The 15461-nt window shown below is 26.4% G+C and overlaps 2 protein-coding genes and 1 non-coding gene across 3 annotated transcripts; 2 read left to right on the top strand and 1 right to left on the bottom strand.

The window, feature by feature from the left end:
• Nucleotides 1-163: 163 nt before the first annotated feature.
• Nucleotides 164-2508, bottom strand: LOC101514060 (P34 probable thiol protease-like). Its single transcript, XM_004486216.4, has 4 exons — nucleotides 2022-2508; nucleotides 922-1157; nucleotides 712-849; nucleotides 164-579 (listed from the first exon to the last, which is right to left on the bottom strand). Exons 1-4 carry the CDS (start codon nucleotides 2506-2508, stop codon nucleotides 313-315), a joined length of 1128 nt encoding a protein of 375 aa, XP_004486273.1. The 3' UTR covers nucleotides 164-312.
• An 8464-nt stretch (nucleotides 2509-10972) lies between these two features.
• Nucleotides 10973-14094, top strand: LOC101500568 (putative transcription factor bHLH107). The gene is made up of 2 exons (XM_012712717.3): nucleotides 10973-11426; nucleotides 13252-14094. Exons 1-2 carry the CDS (start codon nucleotides 11136-11138, stop codon nucleotides 13744-13746), a joined length of 786 nt encoding a protein of 261 aa, XP_012568171.1. The 5' UTR covers nucleotides 10973-11135; the 3' UTR covers nucleotides 13747-14094.
• Nucleotides 14095-14322: 228 nt separating this feature from the next.
• TRNAG-GCC (transfer RNA glycine (anticodon GCC)) lies at nucleotides 14323-14393 on the top strand. Its single transcript has one exon. It is a non-coding gene; the product is annotated as a tRNA-Gly (tRNA).
• Nucleotides 14394-15461: the final 1068 nt, after the last annotated feature.

Genomic DNA, 15461 nt, shown 5'->3' with positions numbered 1-15461 from the left:
GAAATATATTAGATTTCTATAGATATTTCTTCCCGTGGGATGTACAGATATAAATACTAGTTAAGGTACATATAGAAGCATCTCTCTAGTAGTCTAGTGTGGTTATCCAAGAACCATGCATGCTTAAAGATTAAAATGAAAGTTGCATAAAACATATGCTACATTATTTTACGATACGCAAGAACACCAACCATTTTATTCCGATGAGTACTTATATTACATCATTATTTAATAAGAAAAAAAGATATTTTTAGTACAACGTGTAGTTCTGCCCATTACATAGCATTAGCAATGATAAAACGCTCGATAAATTTATGATTGACCTAAAGTGGAATTAATACGTGCTTTACTAGATGTAAATTTGAGTGGGTAAAGAGCCGCAATATTGATTCCACACACACCCTGACTTGTACCAGTGTTCCTTTTGATCCACGCATAACCGTCCATTCCCCATTCCGTGCCCCATGAGTTCTTCAAGATCCAATAATCTTCACCATCTACTGAATCATAACCCACTAATACCGCGCAATGAGTTGTAGATGTCACCTCTGCTGGGCAATTAGGACCATCATATATTCCCTGCCAATTATTTTATTTATTAATAACAAAATTAGTGATAATAAATTAAATGTATACTAATAATTAATCTTATAATTTAATGTTATAATTGTAAGTTTAATTAATGAATAAACAAACATATTTAACCCTTACCTGTGTGTAATGATGAAAGTCATAGTCCGCATAAAAACACACAGTAATAGGCTGTTTAGCAATTGCACACAATAGTCCATCGTCTGATCGCTCCACGCTACTATATGAATCAATGGTACTAATTTGAATGTTTGGAACCTACAATGAAGAAAGGGGTGATTAAATAATAAAGTAACTAAAAAATGAAATATAGATAGAAATAAAGGAGACCTGTGAGGCTTTGCATTCTCCCTTGGTGTCCGTATAAGGATAATTATTTTCAATAGCCATCCCTTTGTTACTTATAACCCACTCGAATGCTTTGTCGACCCATCCAATACTTTGACAGCCGACAAAATTAGGTTCACAATCAACAAGCTCTTGTGGCGAAAGGTCGACAAGCTTTCCTGATGTTATTGCATTTATTCCTTCTAAGGCAGCTATAGCTGTGAATGCCCAGCAACTTCCTGAAAAATACAAATCATAATAATATAACACCAACAGTAACTAAAAGTAATTACTAAACTTTTATCGGATTTTTTCTATACAAATTTTTCTTTAACAAACTGTTTTTTTTTTTTTTAAATTTAAATATCTACTATAATTAAAGATAATTTTCAATTTTATTTTAACAATAGATTTATTTGTAATAAATTTATATTTCAATTTAAAAAACAAGGAACATGAATATATATAATCCAATTTCTATTAATATTAATATTTGTTATTTTAAATTTATTAATTATGAATTCATTTTATTTCTTTGTTTTTTTTTTTGGAAAGTTGTTATTACTAATTATAATTTTATTACATTTGGTTATATATAAAAGTTTAGTTTAGACTATTTAAAAAAATATAAAATATATTATTTAAATACTATAATAGACCGTAAGCCAAATTTAGACATAATAAATTAATCGTATATCAAACTCGAATATTTTAAAATCTAATTTGATATAACCTATTCTCACCTTTATATTCAACATAACGCAATAAAAAAAATATAGAACTAGCTATATTAATTAAAATAAAACAATAATTTATCAACTGAAAAATATATGTTTCATTAGAACATATATAATTTAGGTGCAATGTTTGTGGTCAATAGTATTTGAAGAACTGTTTTAAACTCCAAATTAATTAAAAATAATAATCCAATTATAATTAGTGGACACACCATTAGTACATCACTTAAGTTTGTGCCCATGCATGTTATACTAGTTCATGCAAGTATCAATTAAGATCTTAATTATCGTACTATTTTGTGTGTGAGGGTAGTAGAATCATTGTGACATATATATATATAAATCATGCAAACAGAACAAACTTACCACACTGCCCTTGACTCTTGACACTAGTTACAGCTCCTTTTGTCCTCCAATCCAAGGAAGAAGGTGCACTACATTCTGAGTTACGAACAACACCATTCCCCTTCATCTTATCCATGTGGGTGGACATGTCAATTTCATGTAAATACGTTTCTTTGAATTCATTGGTACTCCAATCGGAAAAGCTGGTCAAACCAAGAAGGAAGCCATGAGGTGATTTTCTCTTTGCATTAGTCTCCGTAATATACTTCAAATTTGAATAAAAAATGTCAAATTTCTTTGACATCTCTTCTAGGTCTTTGTAGACACGTCCATGATCTTTTCTCCATTGTTGGAATAGTTGTATCGCTTCCTGTTGAGTTGGAAGCTTATCAAGGTTAGGACCCAATATAGAGGAGTATTTGGTTGGGATACCATAACATGAAGAAAGACATAATGTAGTGAAAATAATGAAGAGGAGAAATAGGTTTGGTGTGTGGGAAATCATCATTTTATTAAATAATGTAATGAAAATAATGAAGATGAGAAGTACGTAGTTGATAAAATGTTGTATAAGAGATGCGAATTCTTGTATATTTGTTCAACGTATTTATAGGGAGATAATCATAAATTAGTGTAACAATTGGCCTGTAATAGTATTATTGTCTATATGTCAAAATCATGAAATTTTTTTCTCTTTAGATATAATATTTCTAAATATGATCTATTAATAAAAAGGACTTCTAGATACTATATGATCATACATGGACAAATTAAAAAAAAAATTATTGTTCAAAAAATCTACAATATACATTCTATCTTTTATTATATATATCGTAAAATTTGTCATTATTAAAATCAATATTTCATAATTTTATCATGTGAGAATATATATTTTATATTATTCCTATTATATATTCATTTTATTTAGATATACAAGTATTTTGTATTAGTATTTATTCACAGTAGTTTGAATTTCAAATCTTTTTAACTCTTTCAACTTAATGTTTCCTACAGTAGAAAATTAAATGTCTATATTTTCACTTACATATTATTTATTTATTTTAATTAATTAACTTATATGCAGTCTTCCACTCTTCCTCTTTACACCTGGTGATTAATTTGGAAAAAATTTGTTTGAAAAAATTTGTTTGAAAAAATAGATATTTAGTTTGACTTATTGAGCAACATTGCACACGTTAAAAGAGATAATTCCTTCATTATAACATTCTTATTTATTTCCTATCTCAGTTTTTAATATTTATTTTTTTCTATAATAAAATAATGATTGTTTTGCCTTTAATACTTCTATAATGCATTTTAATGTCTTCTATTTTATGACATATATTATTAGTCTTTTTTTTATAATGAATTAATAAAAAAATGATTGTTTTTCCTTTAATACTTCAATTACTTTTTTTATAATGTATTTTAATGTCTTTTATTTTATCATATATATATATATATATATATATATATATATATATAAAGTTGTTATAATTTCATTATTATTACTATGATATTATCATATATGATATATATGCGATATCTGATGTGAGTCGTCTAAATGACAATTATGGAATTTAAGTATGTTAATTAATTCTACACGGATTTTAAGCACAAAATGAAGGGATTTTTTTATTTATAAATATACTAATTTTTTTTAATTCCATATGGGCCGTGTACCCGTGACCATGCATTAGGAGTACAATTTTTTTTGTTCGTATTTTTGCAATTATAAAATTATTTATTTAATCAAACAAAAATAATTATAATATTTTAAAAAACAAAATATTATTAATAAATAAAAATAAGAAAATAAAATTATATGAATAATAATAGTAATAAAAATAATAAGAAAGTAAATTATATTAATAAAATTAAATTAAATAAATTGAACAAAAAAAAATACTTTAAATTAAAGAGAAAAAATACATCAAATTCAAGTTTTATTATTATTATTATTATTATTATTATTATTATTATTATTATTATTATTATTATTATTATTATTATTATTAATTTTTATTATTAGATCCAACAACAAGAAATAGGAGGAAGTTGTTATAATATAACACGTCATTTGTTTTGTCACATCTAAATATATCGGTCCGCTAAATATGCCAAAACAAATAAAGTGTCCCTACTCTTTTGCCAATAAAATAACAACATAATTTCTTAACAAGATCCTCCTATTTTTATTCGAATATAATAAATAAAAAAAAAATAATAATAATAATATATTGTTAATGTAATTAAAAAATAATAATAATAATACTTAAAAAAATATAAAATTTTAATAATAAATCAAACAAAACATCGGAGTTAACGCGTTTGAGTAGATGTACCAAAATAAATAGCATAATATATTATTTTGACAATTCAATTCTATTTTGCAGTTAAATTAGTATTTAATATTATTTTGTTATTAATTGAGTTATTAATTATTTAGTAAATTAAAAATAATTAAAATATTATTGATTATTTAATATTATTTTGTTAACAATTGAGTTATTGGTTATAAAATAAATCAGCTATCTTATTTTATTAGAAATTAGGAATTTTAAAATAAAATAAAAACCAAATTATGAAAATACCTTTTTATAAAAGTAATATTTTTTAAAAGTGGTTATTAAATTTTTGGTCCAAATAAAAATGGTACACCTTCATAAAAATAGATAGATGTGAATTATTAAACCTCTACATATATATGTTTTTTTATAATGGATTATATTACAATTTTATAATTAAAAATAGATGAGTCCAAATCTATTTTAACATTAAACACATAAAGTTCTTGGTTTTCTTTTTTTTTTTTTATAAAAAATTTGACAAATGTTAAGGAAATTTATATTGTGGATGAATACTTAAAATCACCTAAAATTCATGATTGATGATAGTTTTTGAAAGTGTAACTTAACATTTCTCATAATCATTAATAGATCACAATCTTAGTTTGACAAATTGAATTTTAAAAAACACGTTCATTTATTTAATGTTTAAATAGTGAACGAGTCATTATCTCTATAGTTAAACTTAAGAGGATCCGATCACGTTCGTATTTAAAATTTCAAATATTTTTTTTAAATCTTAATTCAATTGACAGAGTCGATATTATTAGATTGGACATCATGTATCGATTTAAAACCGAAACTTTGCACTTGTATGTGTGAGTTTCTAGTGATATATTTATCATCTCATCTAAAAAAAAATCAAATACATTTTAAATATTACTCTATGATAAAGTTACGTATAAAGTGGTCACCATGCATGTCATTCTGCCGATTTTTTTTTTCATAGATTTTCTCCATTTGAGATATTATATTTCATGTGTGTCAAACACTAAATGTCCATTCTTCAAAGAGATTTGAACTCAAGTTCATCATTTGAGTAGACCCAACCCCAATTGTTGCCAATTTATAAAGATGGGTCAACTTCTAAAAATCAATGCAAAATACATCTTAATATGTTTTAAGCTATACAAAAATCACAGAATAATCCTTTATATTTTTTGTAACAAATTAGTCATTTAAATTTTATGTGTGTTAAATTCATTATTTATGTTTGTAAATATTTGCACCGTTGATCTTAATTTCAAACAAACACAATTTAAACTTCAAACTCTCTTTTTCAATAAATTCTTTTAATTCTTAAAGAATTTTGATTGCATTAATCTTAAGTACATAACTCTCGATCAATTTTTAGAAAAATAAGTAAACAAGAGAAAATCTTGAAATTAAACACAAAATTCTATTAATTCAGATCAGGAAATCACATGAAAATACATTATATTGTTATTTGTATGATCGATAATATAATTCATAGTAAAATTTGAAATCTAACTACAAATGATTAAAATGAAGTTAAGACTAAAAGTAGTTCAACATTATAATATTTATAAACATAAAAGAATAACTCTTTACATAAATAATTAAAAATCTAATATGTCTATTATGGGCTAACATACTTGCTGTTGCAATTACCTTCCACAGCTTCAATCCGTCACATACATGCTACCAAAATATGATAAATAAATTGCTTAAATATATGCTTGGTCTTTTAGTGTTTTTTTTTTTTCATCACTGTAACTGGTTTTGTTTCAATTTTAACTTTATAAGATCAAATTTATTTATATTATTAGTGATGATTAAAAAAAAACTTAAATGACAAACAAAAATACAAAAACTGTGAACTTAAAAGACGAAAAAATAACACAAATTTATAGAGATAAAACATATATGTTTTTATTTAATTTTTCTCTCGATATATTTGTATTTTTTTTTATTTTTTTATTTATCAACTCAACTTTTTCTTAATTGTTATTAACATGAAGAACGCTCAACCATAAAATTGAAAACAAAAATTACAAATAAAAGGAATCGCTATTATATAGAAGCATTTGTATTTGTGTCTGACATTGTTTTTTTGGCTGACAATGACATGTTTTCATTCATCTCATGATCTCATGATTCTTAGCATATTCGAATATACCAACACTAATACATAACTTTACACGCTTTGCACTTATAAAATTTAACAACCGATTCTTTTTCCACTTCTATTTAGAAAGCGACGTAAATTCAGGAGCACAAATCATGATAAATAATTACTTGTATAAATGTCAAATTAATATATTATTTTCTTCCAAATAAAAAATGGATATAATTCTCTGTAGGTTGAATCTAGACGTAGACACCACATACATATCCAATTAAATAACCTCACTACATAAGGAAATTTTAGGAATTAATCCCAATTTCTTAGTTCTGCGTAATCAAATGACGGCTTTACACGTACAAAAAACTAAAGACACTACGACGTAATATTAGGTATATGGACCAAACCAATGTTTCTTTTCCATTAAACAAACATGAATGAATGTTATGCGATTGAGAATGAATAACAAAATAATACAGTAAAACAGAGCACAATGATAATTAGAATTACTATTTTGATTAAAAAGAGCCTAACACGAATACCTGAACTATATAAAAGAATCCTCTGAATGTTTAGAATGTGCGAAATTTCAACTTTTTAAGAGCACTAAAATTTTACTTTTATAGTAAAAAAATATAGTATATAATTTATATAGTAAAAAAACATTAAAGTTTGAGTGGTTCAATATTTTTTCTTTTTAAATTTTAAATTTATAAATTATTCAGTATTTATCATTCAATATGTAGGTGAAATGATGTATCTTGTCTTTGAAGGAGAAATTTAATATTTTGGTTAAGAACATTGAAAGAGTTATATGCACGAGATTCAAAAATCAATCTTTGGTACTAACATTTTCTCATCACCTTAATATACATACTAACTATTAACATTAGTCTTTCAAAAAGAAAACGATGGGTCTTATTTTATCTATATACTAAAATTAAAATCCTTAAAAAAAAATATTTTGTTATCAATTATTATACTTTTGTTACTCATTGGTCCGTAAAATTTATAAAGAAGAACAAAAAAATTTAAATTATTTTCTATAAGAACTTCTTTTATTAAAAATTGTTCGTCGTTCTCATCTCAAAAAATATTATCTTATTGAGATGATTGTTGAATGAGATATTGTCATACAAAAATATGTTGATCGCTTCAAACATAATGAAATTCTATCATTATCTTAGTCATAATATCTAAGATGAGTTGATTAATATGTATAAAAAAATATAACGAGTTAATTAATACCACATCAAATATAATGAAATTCATTATCATTATATGACTTATAAAAAAACTATATCAAAAAATTATAGGAACCAAATTCAAATTTTGCACATGGAACCAAATTTTCAGAGACTGTTTTGAAACGCTAACAATGATTATTACTGAAAGCTCATATACATTGATATAAGGTTGACTTGATGACTAAAGTGGATGAGTTAAAGATCAGAGTGATAAGGAGATCAAGCATTTTATCTCACCCACAATACAATTCTAACAATTACTAACATAATATTAAATATAAAAAATAAAAAAAAACTAAGAGCTTTGGTGTTAAGTCGTAATCAACAAATATAGTAGAAACTACAACATGAAAGTCACATACAATTCTAAACCTTGTGATTCTCCTTTGTGGAAAGTCTTAATAGGGGTGTGGAGTGACTTTCAACGACATATAGCTTGGAAAATTGGGGAATGGATTTCGTACATAGTACACTCTTATTTTTTGTGACCCCGTACTTTGGTTGATACTACTCATGTTATACTTGATGTGTTGAATATTAATGGAAAGAGAGATATGAGTTGATTGCATGATAACTTACCGGTTGATATTATAAACCATTTATTGGTGGACAAAATAAGATATAATTATCTTATTATGTCTCAATTTAACATTTAATAAACCAGTAAGATATGAAATTTATAGGTCATGCCTAAGCATTGTCCTATATTGTCTTTATAGTTATTTAGAATTTTTATCATGAACAACACGTAGGTTAGAAACCAACATAAGACAATAATTTACTTAGTCACAATTGTAAAATATAATTTCAAATATATAAAATTAAAAAAGAACAAAATATAAATACAAATTATAAAAATTATATATTAAATATAAAAGAAAATATTAATAATTAATTTTAGAAAAACCAGTGATTTTCTCACAAATGTAGTTTTGTTATTTTATATAATATAATAAATTATTATTCAAAATTATACAATATGAATACTAATCTAATTTTTTAACTTAAATATAACTTTTTACAAGGATATTTTATTTATTTATATATAATATACATCATATATATATTCAATTTATCTAACAAATAAAATAAAATTATTTGGTCACTCAGGATTTAAAAAAAAATAAAATCATGTATGTAGTTGTGTCAATGGTTTTTTAGTTATACATTTTTTTCATTACTCATTTTACTGTTTTTTTTAGTATTTTTTGTTAGTCTATAATATTTAAAAGTATTGTAAATTTATTTGAAAAAAATAGTGGATAATTAATTCAAAAATGGTAATTTTATCATGTGAATATGATATATATATATATATATATATATATATATATATATATATATCATAATGAAGTATGTATCAAACAGGTAACATAATAAAATAATATTATTATGTGTGCATCAAACATAAGATATAATAATGATTATTCTGTTATTATCTTGTTATTATCCAACTTTGTGTTATATTTTATCTCTATTCTACCACACATTTTAAATAGACTCTTATCATCCTTAACATCTCCTATTAATGCTAACAAACTTGATGCTTTGGGTAGGGAAGTTCTTCTACTCGTCATTTTACCATTCAAAGTGCATACAAATTGCAGCAAATCAATTTTGAAAGTTCGAAGGGTGATTGAAGTTTTATGTGGATTTGGATAGGTCTCGACCAAATTCAGAGAGTTATTTGATTGGTTGCTCAAGAGAGGATTCTTACCAATTTTCGGAGAAGAAAATGGGGAATGAGTATATCTTCTTTTTTATTTGTGTTGTGGGAGAGATGACGAGACAACTATTCACGTTTTGTGTGACTGTGTGTACGCCACTCAGGTATAGATTTCCATTCCACCCTCTTATTTTACTATTGCCTTTTCTCTTTTGATTCCAATAGCTGAATTTTCAATAATCACAATAAATTTTGGATCGTAGCTACTATTGAGAGTTAGAAGACAACTTTCATGGCGACATGTTGGTCCTTGTGGAACTGATAAAACAAAGCTATTTTTTGGATTTCAAACCACCTCATATTGGTGGTTGCATATCCTTCGTCTCTACTCGCAAAGTAAGGACACGATCTATATTGGCTGGAAAAAACCTCTTGATATTTGATCATGATGGTTGGTTAAAGCTCAATAATGATGACGCTTGCAAGAGGAAAGTGTCAGTTTATGGTGGTTTCTGCATAACCCAAAAGAGATATTGATCAAGGGCTAAAAAAAAAGATTGGATTGGATTTGTAACGCTCTTCAAGGTGAAACGTTATACTTGGAGGGAACAAATTTCAAATCTCATAGTGAAGAGTGACTCCACAATCTTTATAGACATGAATATGGACAATTGCAATTTTCATGGGAATGTTTCCATCTTCTTGCAATGCATTTTCAAGCTTTTGAATTATGATCGGGTGATTCAAGTTCTCCATAAATAAGGGAAGGCAACAAGTGTCTTGATTGACACACTACTTTAGTTTTCCTTTGAACTCGTTTACTTGATTTATTGTGAAAAATTCTTCTAGTAACCTCCTTAAAATTATTTTTGACCGATCATATCAAAGAATATACCACTATTTTTGTTGTTTTTCTTATTAGACTTTTGCTCTCATTTGAAACAAAAAAAATAAAATAAAATAAAATAACTAATAAAAATATATTGATGCAACATCTGAACATAATATTAAAAAGAATAATTTGAAATCTGATCGAATTATTTATACCTAGACACCTCCAATGTTTTTAAAAAATAGCTATTTTTACCCCTGATTCTAAAAAGTTACACTTATGTCCAAAAATTTACTTACGAAGAAGATTTTCTATAATTTAAGTAAAAGCCCAATAAAAGTAGAACAATTAATTGGGCAGCAAGCCCATTTGTGAGCGCAGGGTGGGTCAATAATTATTCTCCAACAACTAATTAGATGATCAATTGTGACATTACATTATTACACGCTGTCCCCACATTAAACATCTAATTACATGCTTAAGAGACTTCATTTGTTGGTTGAGAAAACTTCGATTGGCCAGGGATAATTTATTTCGTATGTCTAATATATTTTCAAACAAAGATTAATAACTTTTAAACAGTAATAACTATTTCGTTATTGTATCATAGTTATGAAAAAACAGACCCGATTTGTGCTAGACTGTAGTGCTACCCACGCCGTTTTGCTTTTTCTATTACTTTTTATGTCTAAATCTAGAATATAGATTTTGCAGAGGGGACCACACATGATTTCGCTGACTTGGATTACATTAATAAATAGATAGATAAATATTATATTTGTGAAACTAAGCAATAGATAAAAACTTCCCACAATAATATTGTAATGGAGTCCTTCCTATACATGGACCGATAAATTCACATTATAAATATCATTCTGTGTATGAACTCTACAGCATCGTTGAGCTTATAATTAATTAATTTCAGGTGTTTTTTTTTTTGCATTTATATAATTCCAATGGATTATGGTTCTGATATTTCGAGGATAGTGTTCAATGCCCCTTCATATGGATTTGGTGCTTCAAATGGGATTTCAAGAGATGGGTTGGTCTCACCACAATCATTGGTTTTGGATACTGAGATGCGAGAACTAGTGAAGTCACCTCCAATGGTTGGAAAGAAAAAAATTTGTGATGCCAACAAAACTTTAGTGGCTTTGAAGAATCATAGGGAAGCAGAGAGGAGGAGAAGGAATAGAATTAGTGATCATCTTGCAAAACTTCGTGGACTTGTTCCATACTCCGCAAAGGTAAAATAATGTTTTTTTTTTAAATGTTGAAAATGATGTTGAACCAATAATGTTAGTTTAGTGTGAATTTGAAAAATGAAAAAGTTCCGTGTAAAAATGAGAAATCACACATTAATGATATTATAAAAAGCGGTATGTCATTTGAAACGTATCTTCAAGAGTTAAAGTATATCTAATTTTGTGAAGAGAATGCGAGAGAACGCATTCAAATCGATCACAGTGCACTTCTGTTTGTCCGGTCGACTCAGCCGTGTTTGAGTGTGCATTTTTTTCTCTAAAATTATTTGACATATTTTATGCACATTTAGTTTTGTCGTTTTATTAAGATATATATGATTTTTGATTAAATTGTTTGACTAAAAGATTTTGACCAAAATACGTTTATTTAGGTAACATTCAAAAGTATAGAACCTTGAGTTTGAAGAAAGATGAAAATAGAAGATATGAGGCAGAACTGATAATACTAGCTAGTTAATTATCATCACCCAATGCTGCTTGAAATCCAATGTTCAATTTAATCTAAACTTACCTCATGTTTTTCTTTTCACTCTTAATTGTTAGGCTATGGCTGTGTTTTTTCATTTTGTATACCAATTTTGTTGCAATTAGAACTTTTGATTAAATTTAATATAGTTCACAATAAATCAAAACATATCTTTTAATTGATAAAAAGTGCAAAATTAATTTTAAAAAGAGAAAATAGAATATAGGCTTTGATTATAAACTCCTTTTATATTGACAACTAATTAAAATCAATTATTTAACGATTATTTTTTGAAAGAACTGTTTTGTGTGAATATGTGTAACATGAATAATTGAATAAGATGTTAAAATAATTTGCACCTCCATTATACTCTTTTAAAAATATGGTAAAGAAACTAAAAAGTGTACTTTAGCCTATCTCTTTCATTGGTCTCCAAACCAAAATTATTTTATTTGTTTGTTATTCAATATATAACACTGGTATATAGTATATTAAATATCAAATGGTTCTTTGTTGTGGGTCCACACTCCACATCACTAGATGAATATTCTCACTTCGAACAAATCATATTCATCCCGAATATTTTTATTGATAGCTGTCATCAATGATCAGTTGGTTGCCTAGGCTATTTAATTAGTTTATACAGTTCTATCCTACTATTACTATGATTATTAATTTATTTGTTTTGCTGATAATACTTTACTGGCTTTGGTGGGATAAGTAAGAAAAATAATTTTAGAACCACAACGAAGGAATATAGCAGCTTAAGACACGAAGAAATTTCTGTCTGACCATAAATATAAATAAACAAAGTGTTTAGACACAATCATATAAAAAATCTATAATTTAATTAGTTTAAAAATATTATTATTATTATTTTATTTTTTATTTATTTGTGTGAATGTGTCTAAACACTATTTATTTATGTTTGTAGTTAAACAAGTATTTTTCCTTAGGCATGACATCGACCCTGATATCTGACTGCAATTGCTCATAATCTGTCTAGATAAGACCTTAATTGAAGTTACATTAATAATTAAAACACAATTAATTAGTCCTATTTAAATAAATGTCTTAATCAAAAGTTTGTTGCATAAGTACTTATTTGCTTCATATTGCAATAAATGACTCATTTAAATATTTAATATAAATTTTAAAAAATAAAACGAAAGAGACCGAATAATAATACACATGTACTTAAGTTTCGATAATAAATAAACTCAAATATATCGGTAGCTAATTATTGATCAGAAATTTAATGTTACTTTTTTTATTTATAATCTATTATATGACAAAACATGGGTTGAGTTTAATTTGGTGGGTCAATTGAAACTTTTATAGATGGACAAAGCAACCTTACTAGCTGAAGTTATTAAGCAAGTGAAGGAATTAAAAAAAAACACAGAGGAATCAAGCAAAGGTTATCTAATCCCAATGGATAATGATGAAGTTAAAGTTGAAATTGAACCATATGAAAATGGTGGATTAAATGGATCAATTCCCTATAAAGCATCTATTTGTTGTGATTATCGACCAGAGCTTTTATCTGATCTTAAACAAACTCTTGATACACTTAAAGTACAATTGGTAAGGGCAGAATTGTCAACATTGGGAGATAGAGTGAAAAATGAATTTGTCTACACATGTTGCAAAGCTGACATTTACAATGTTGAGTTATGTCAAATTATTGCAAGTAATGTTCACCAGGCACTTAGTTCTGTGTTGGATAAGGGTTCTACTTCATTGGATTATTCATTAAGAGTATCACATTCTTTCAATCAGCTGCAGCACCAGACATCTACTTTGTCATGTAACCATGAATTTTGTTCATGTTGATGCTACACATTTTGGTTTATTAATTTATTCTGCTGTTTTTATTATTTTATTTTATCTCATTCACGATTTTGGGATCAAAATCGTAAATAATACAAAATAGAGGGTCCAACATTGCATTGCATTTAAGTGTAAGTTATAAATAATAGTTTTTTTGTTGTTGTTATTGACTGTGTTGATAGCAGAATTGTTTTTTATTTCTGCAGGAAAATATTTAACTGAAGTTAGTTGTAAATCTGTTATCATTCGGTAACATTTACATTTTAATCCTAAGTTTCTGTTGTACTGTGGCTACAGAATAATAATGCTATTGTTTAGCTTATAAATATTTTTGTATTTGAGAGGATCCAATTCCATTCGAATTTCATTAATCGTGTATCCTATATGAAAAGCAGTCTTATAACTGTGTTCTTGATTAATTTCAATTTGTTGTGTTGAGTTGGGTGGAACTACTTTATATGAGCAGCTGAATGCAGAATCCTTAAATTTAAGAGCTAACTAATTAAATTTTCTTTTAAAATTTACAAAACTGTAAAATTATGAATCAACTAGCATCAATGAATCAATTACCATCAAAGAGCACCAGTGGTCTAGTGGTAGAATAGTACCCTGCCACGGTACAGACCCGGGTTCGATTCCCGGCTGGTGCATTTAGCATTTTTTCGAATGGAATTAAGTAAGCTATTTTTGAATTGGTCTTACTATGTTTCTATTATTCTACTACACTTTATTTGACTATCTGTTAGTGTTAGCATTTGCTAAATTGCTATGATCAGAGGCCCAATATGCGAGCCCATAGTTTTTGGGCATGTAGGGTGGGCTTTTTTATTGATTTATTTGTTTAGATGTTTTTATTCAAAAAGTGCAGACATAATGGACCACACATACATCTTTTATTTAGACTTTTGTTTGCTACTATGTATATTGTCCAATGTAGGAATTTCTTTTATTTTTCACAACAATCACATGTTTTTTGGTCACAAACCACCTAAACCAAATCTTTTGAGTTTGAACAGTTTACTTCATTTTCTATGAAGACTAGGCTTAAGTTGGTCGAAGCCAAATTAAACACGGACATATCTAATCAAAAAGAAAAGGAAGAAAGAAAGAAATGGGATTGAGAAGAAGGAAGAAGGAAATTTCTTTTTTGGGCCAAAGATCATTTCATTAATGATAGTATGATTTTGAAGTGAAATATCAAAAAGAAAGAAGTTTCGTTAATTGCATGAAAGACTCAAGAAACCATTTCATTTACCAACTTGAAAAACACGATATTGTCTTTGATCACTTGGTGAATGTTATGGTTCAAATATGTTAGACACTAGACTTAAAGTTCTATTAGATATTTTAGACGATGACTCACTAGTTTTTAGAAGAATTTAAATTGATTTATTGTAATGAGTCATTGATTAGTTTGTTATAAAATATATTTTCTTCTATGTTATTAACAGAATTAAAATTGTAATCATTACCCAAAAAAAATATAAATAAAGCAGTTTTTAGAATAACATAATAACATTTTTTAGTTTCTTTTAATGTATTTCATCCAACATTAACGTAACTCTAACAAAAAAATATTAGAGTGAGCCACACGTGAAAAGTTTAAATATGAAATAGATAAGTCGGATTAGATCGGTTTTAATCGAACTATTTATCTAGTGTAATCAAATTTTATTGTTTTAGGTTTAATAAAAATCTGTAATTTTTTTAAGTAGCTC

This window comes from Cicer arietinum, chromosome 1 (genome assembly GCF_000331145.2).
Source record: "Cicer arietinum cultivar CDC Frontier isolate Library 1 chromosome 1, Cicar.CDCFrontier_v2.0, whole genome shotgun sequence".
NCBI lineage: Eukaryota > Viridiplantae > Streptophyta > Magnoliopsida > Fabales > Fabaceae > Cicer > Cicer arietinum.
The sequence above is the reverse complement of the archived record's forward strand: the minus strand, read 5'-3'. Positions and strand labels throughout refer to the sequence as shown.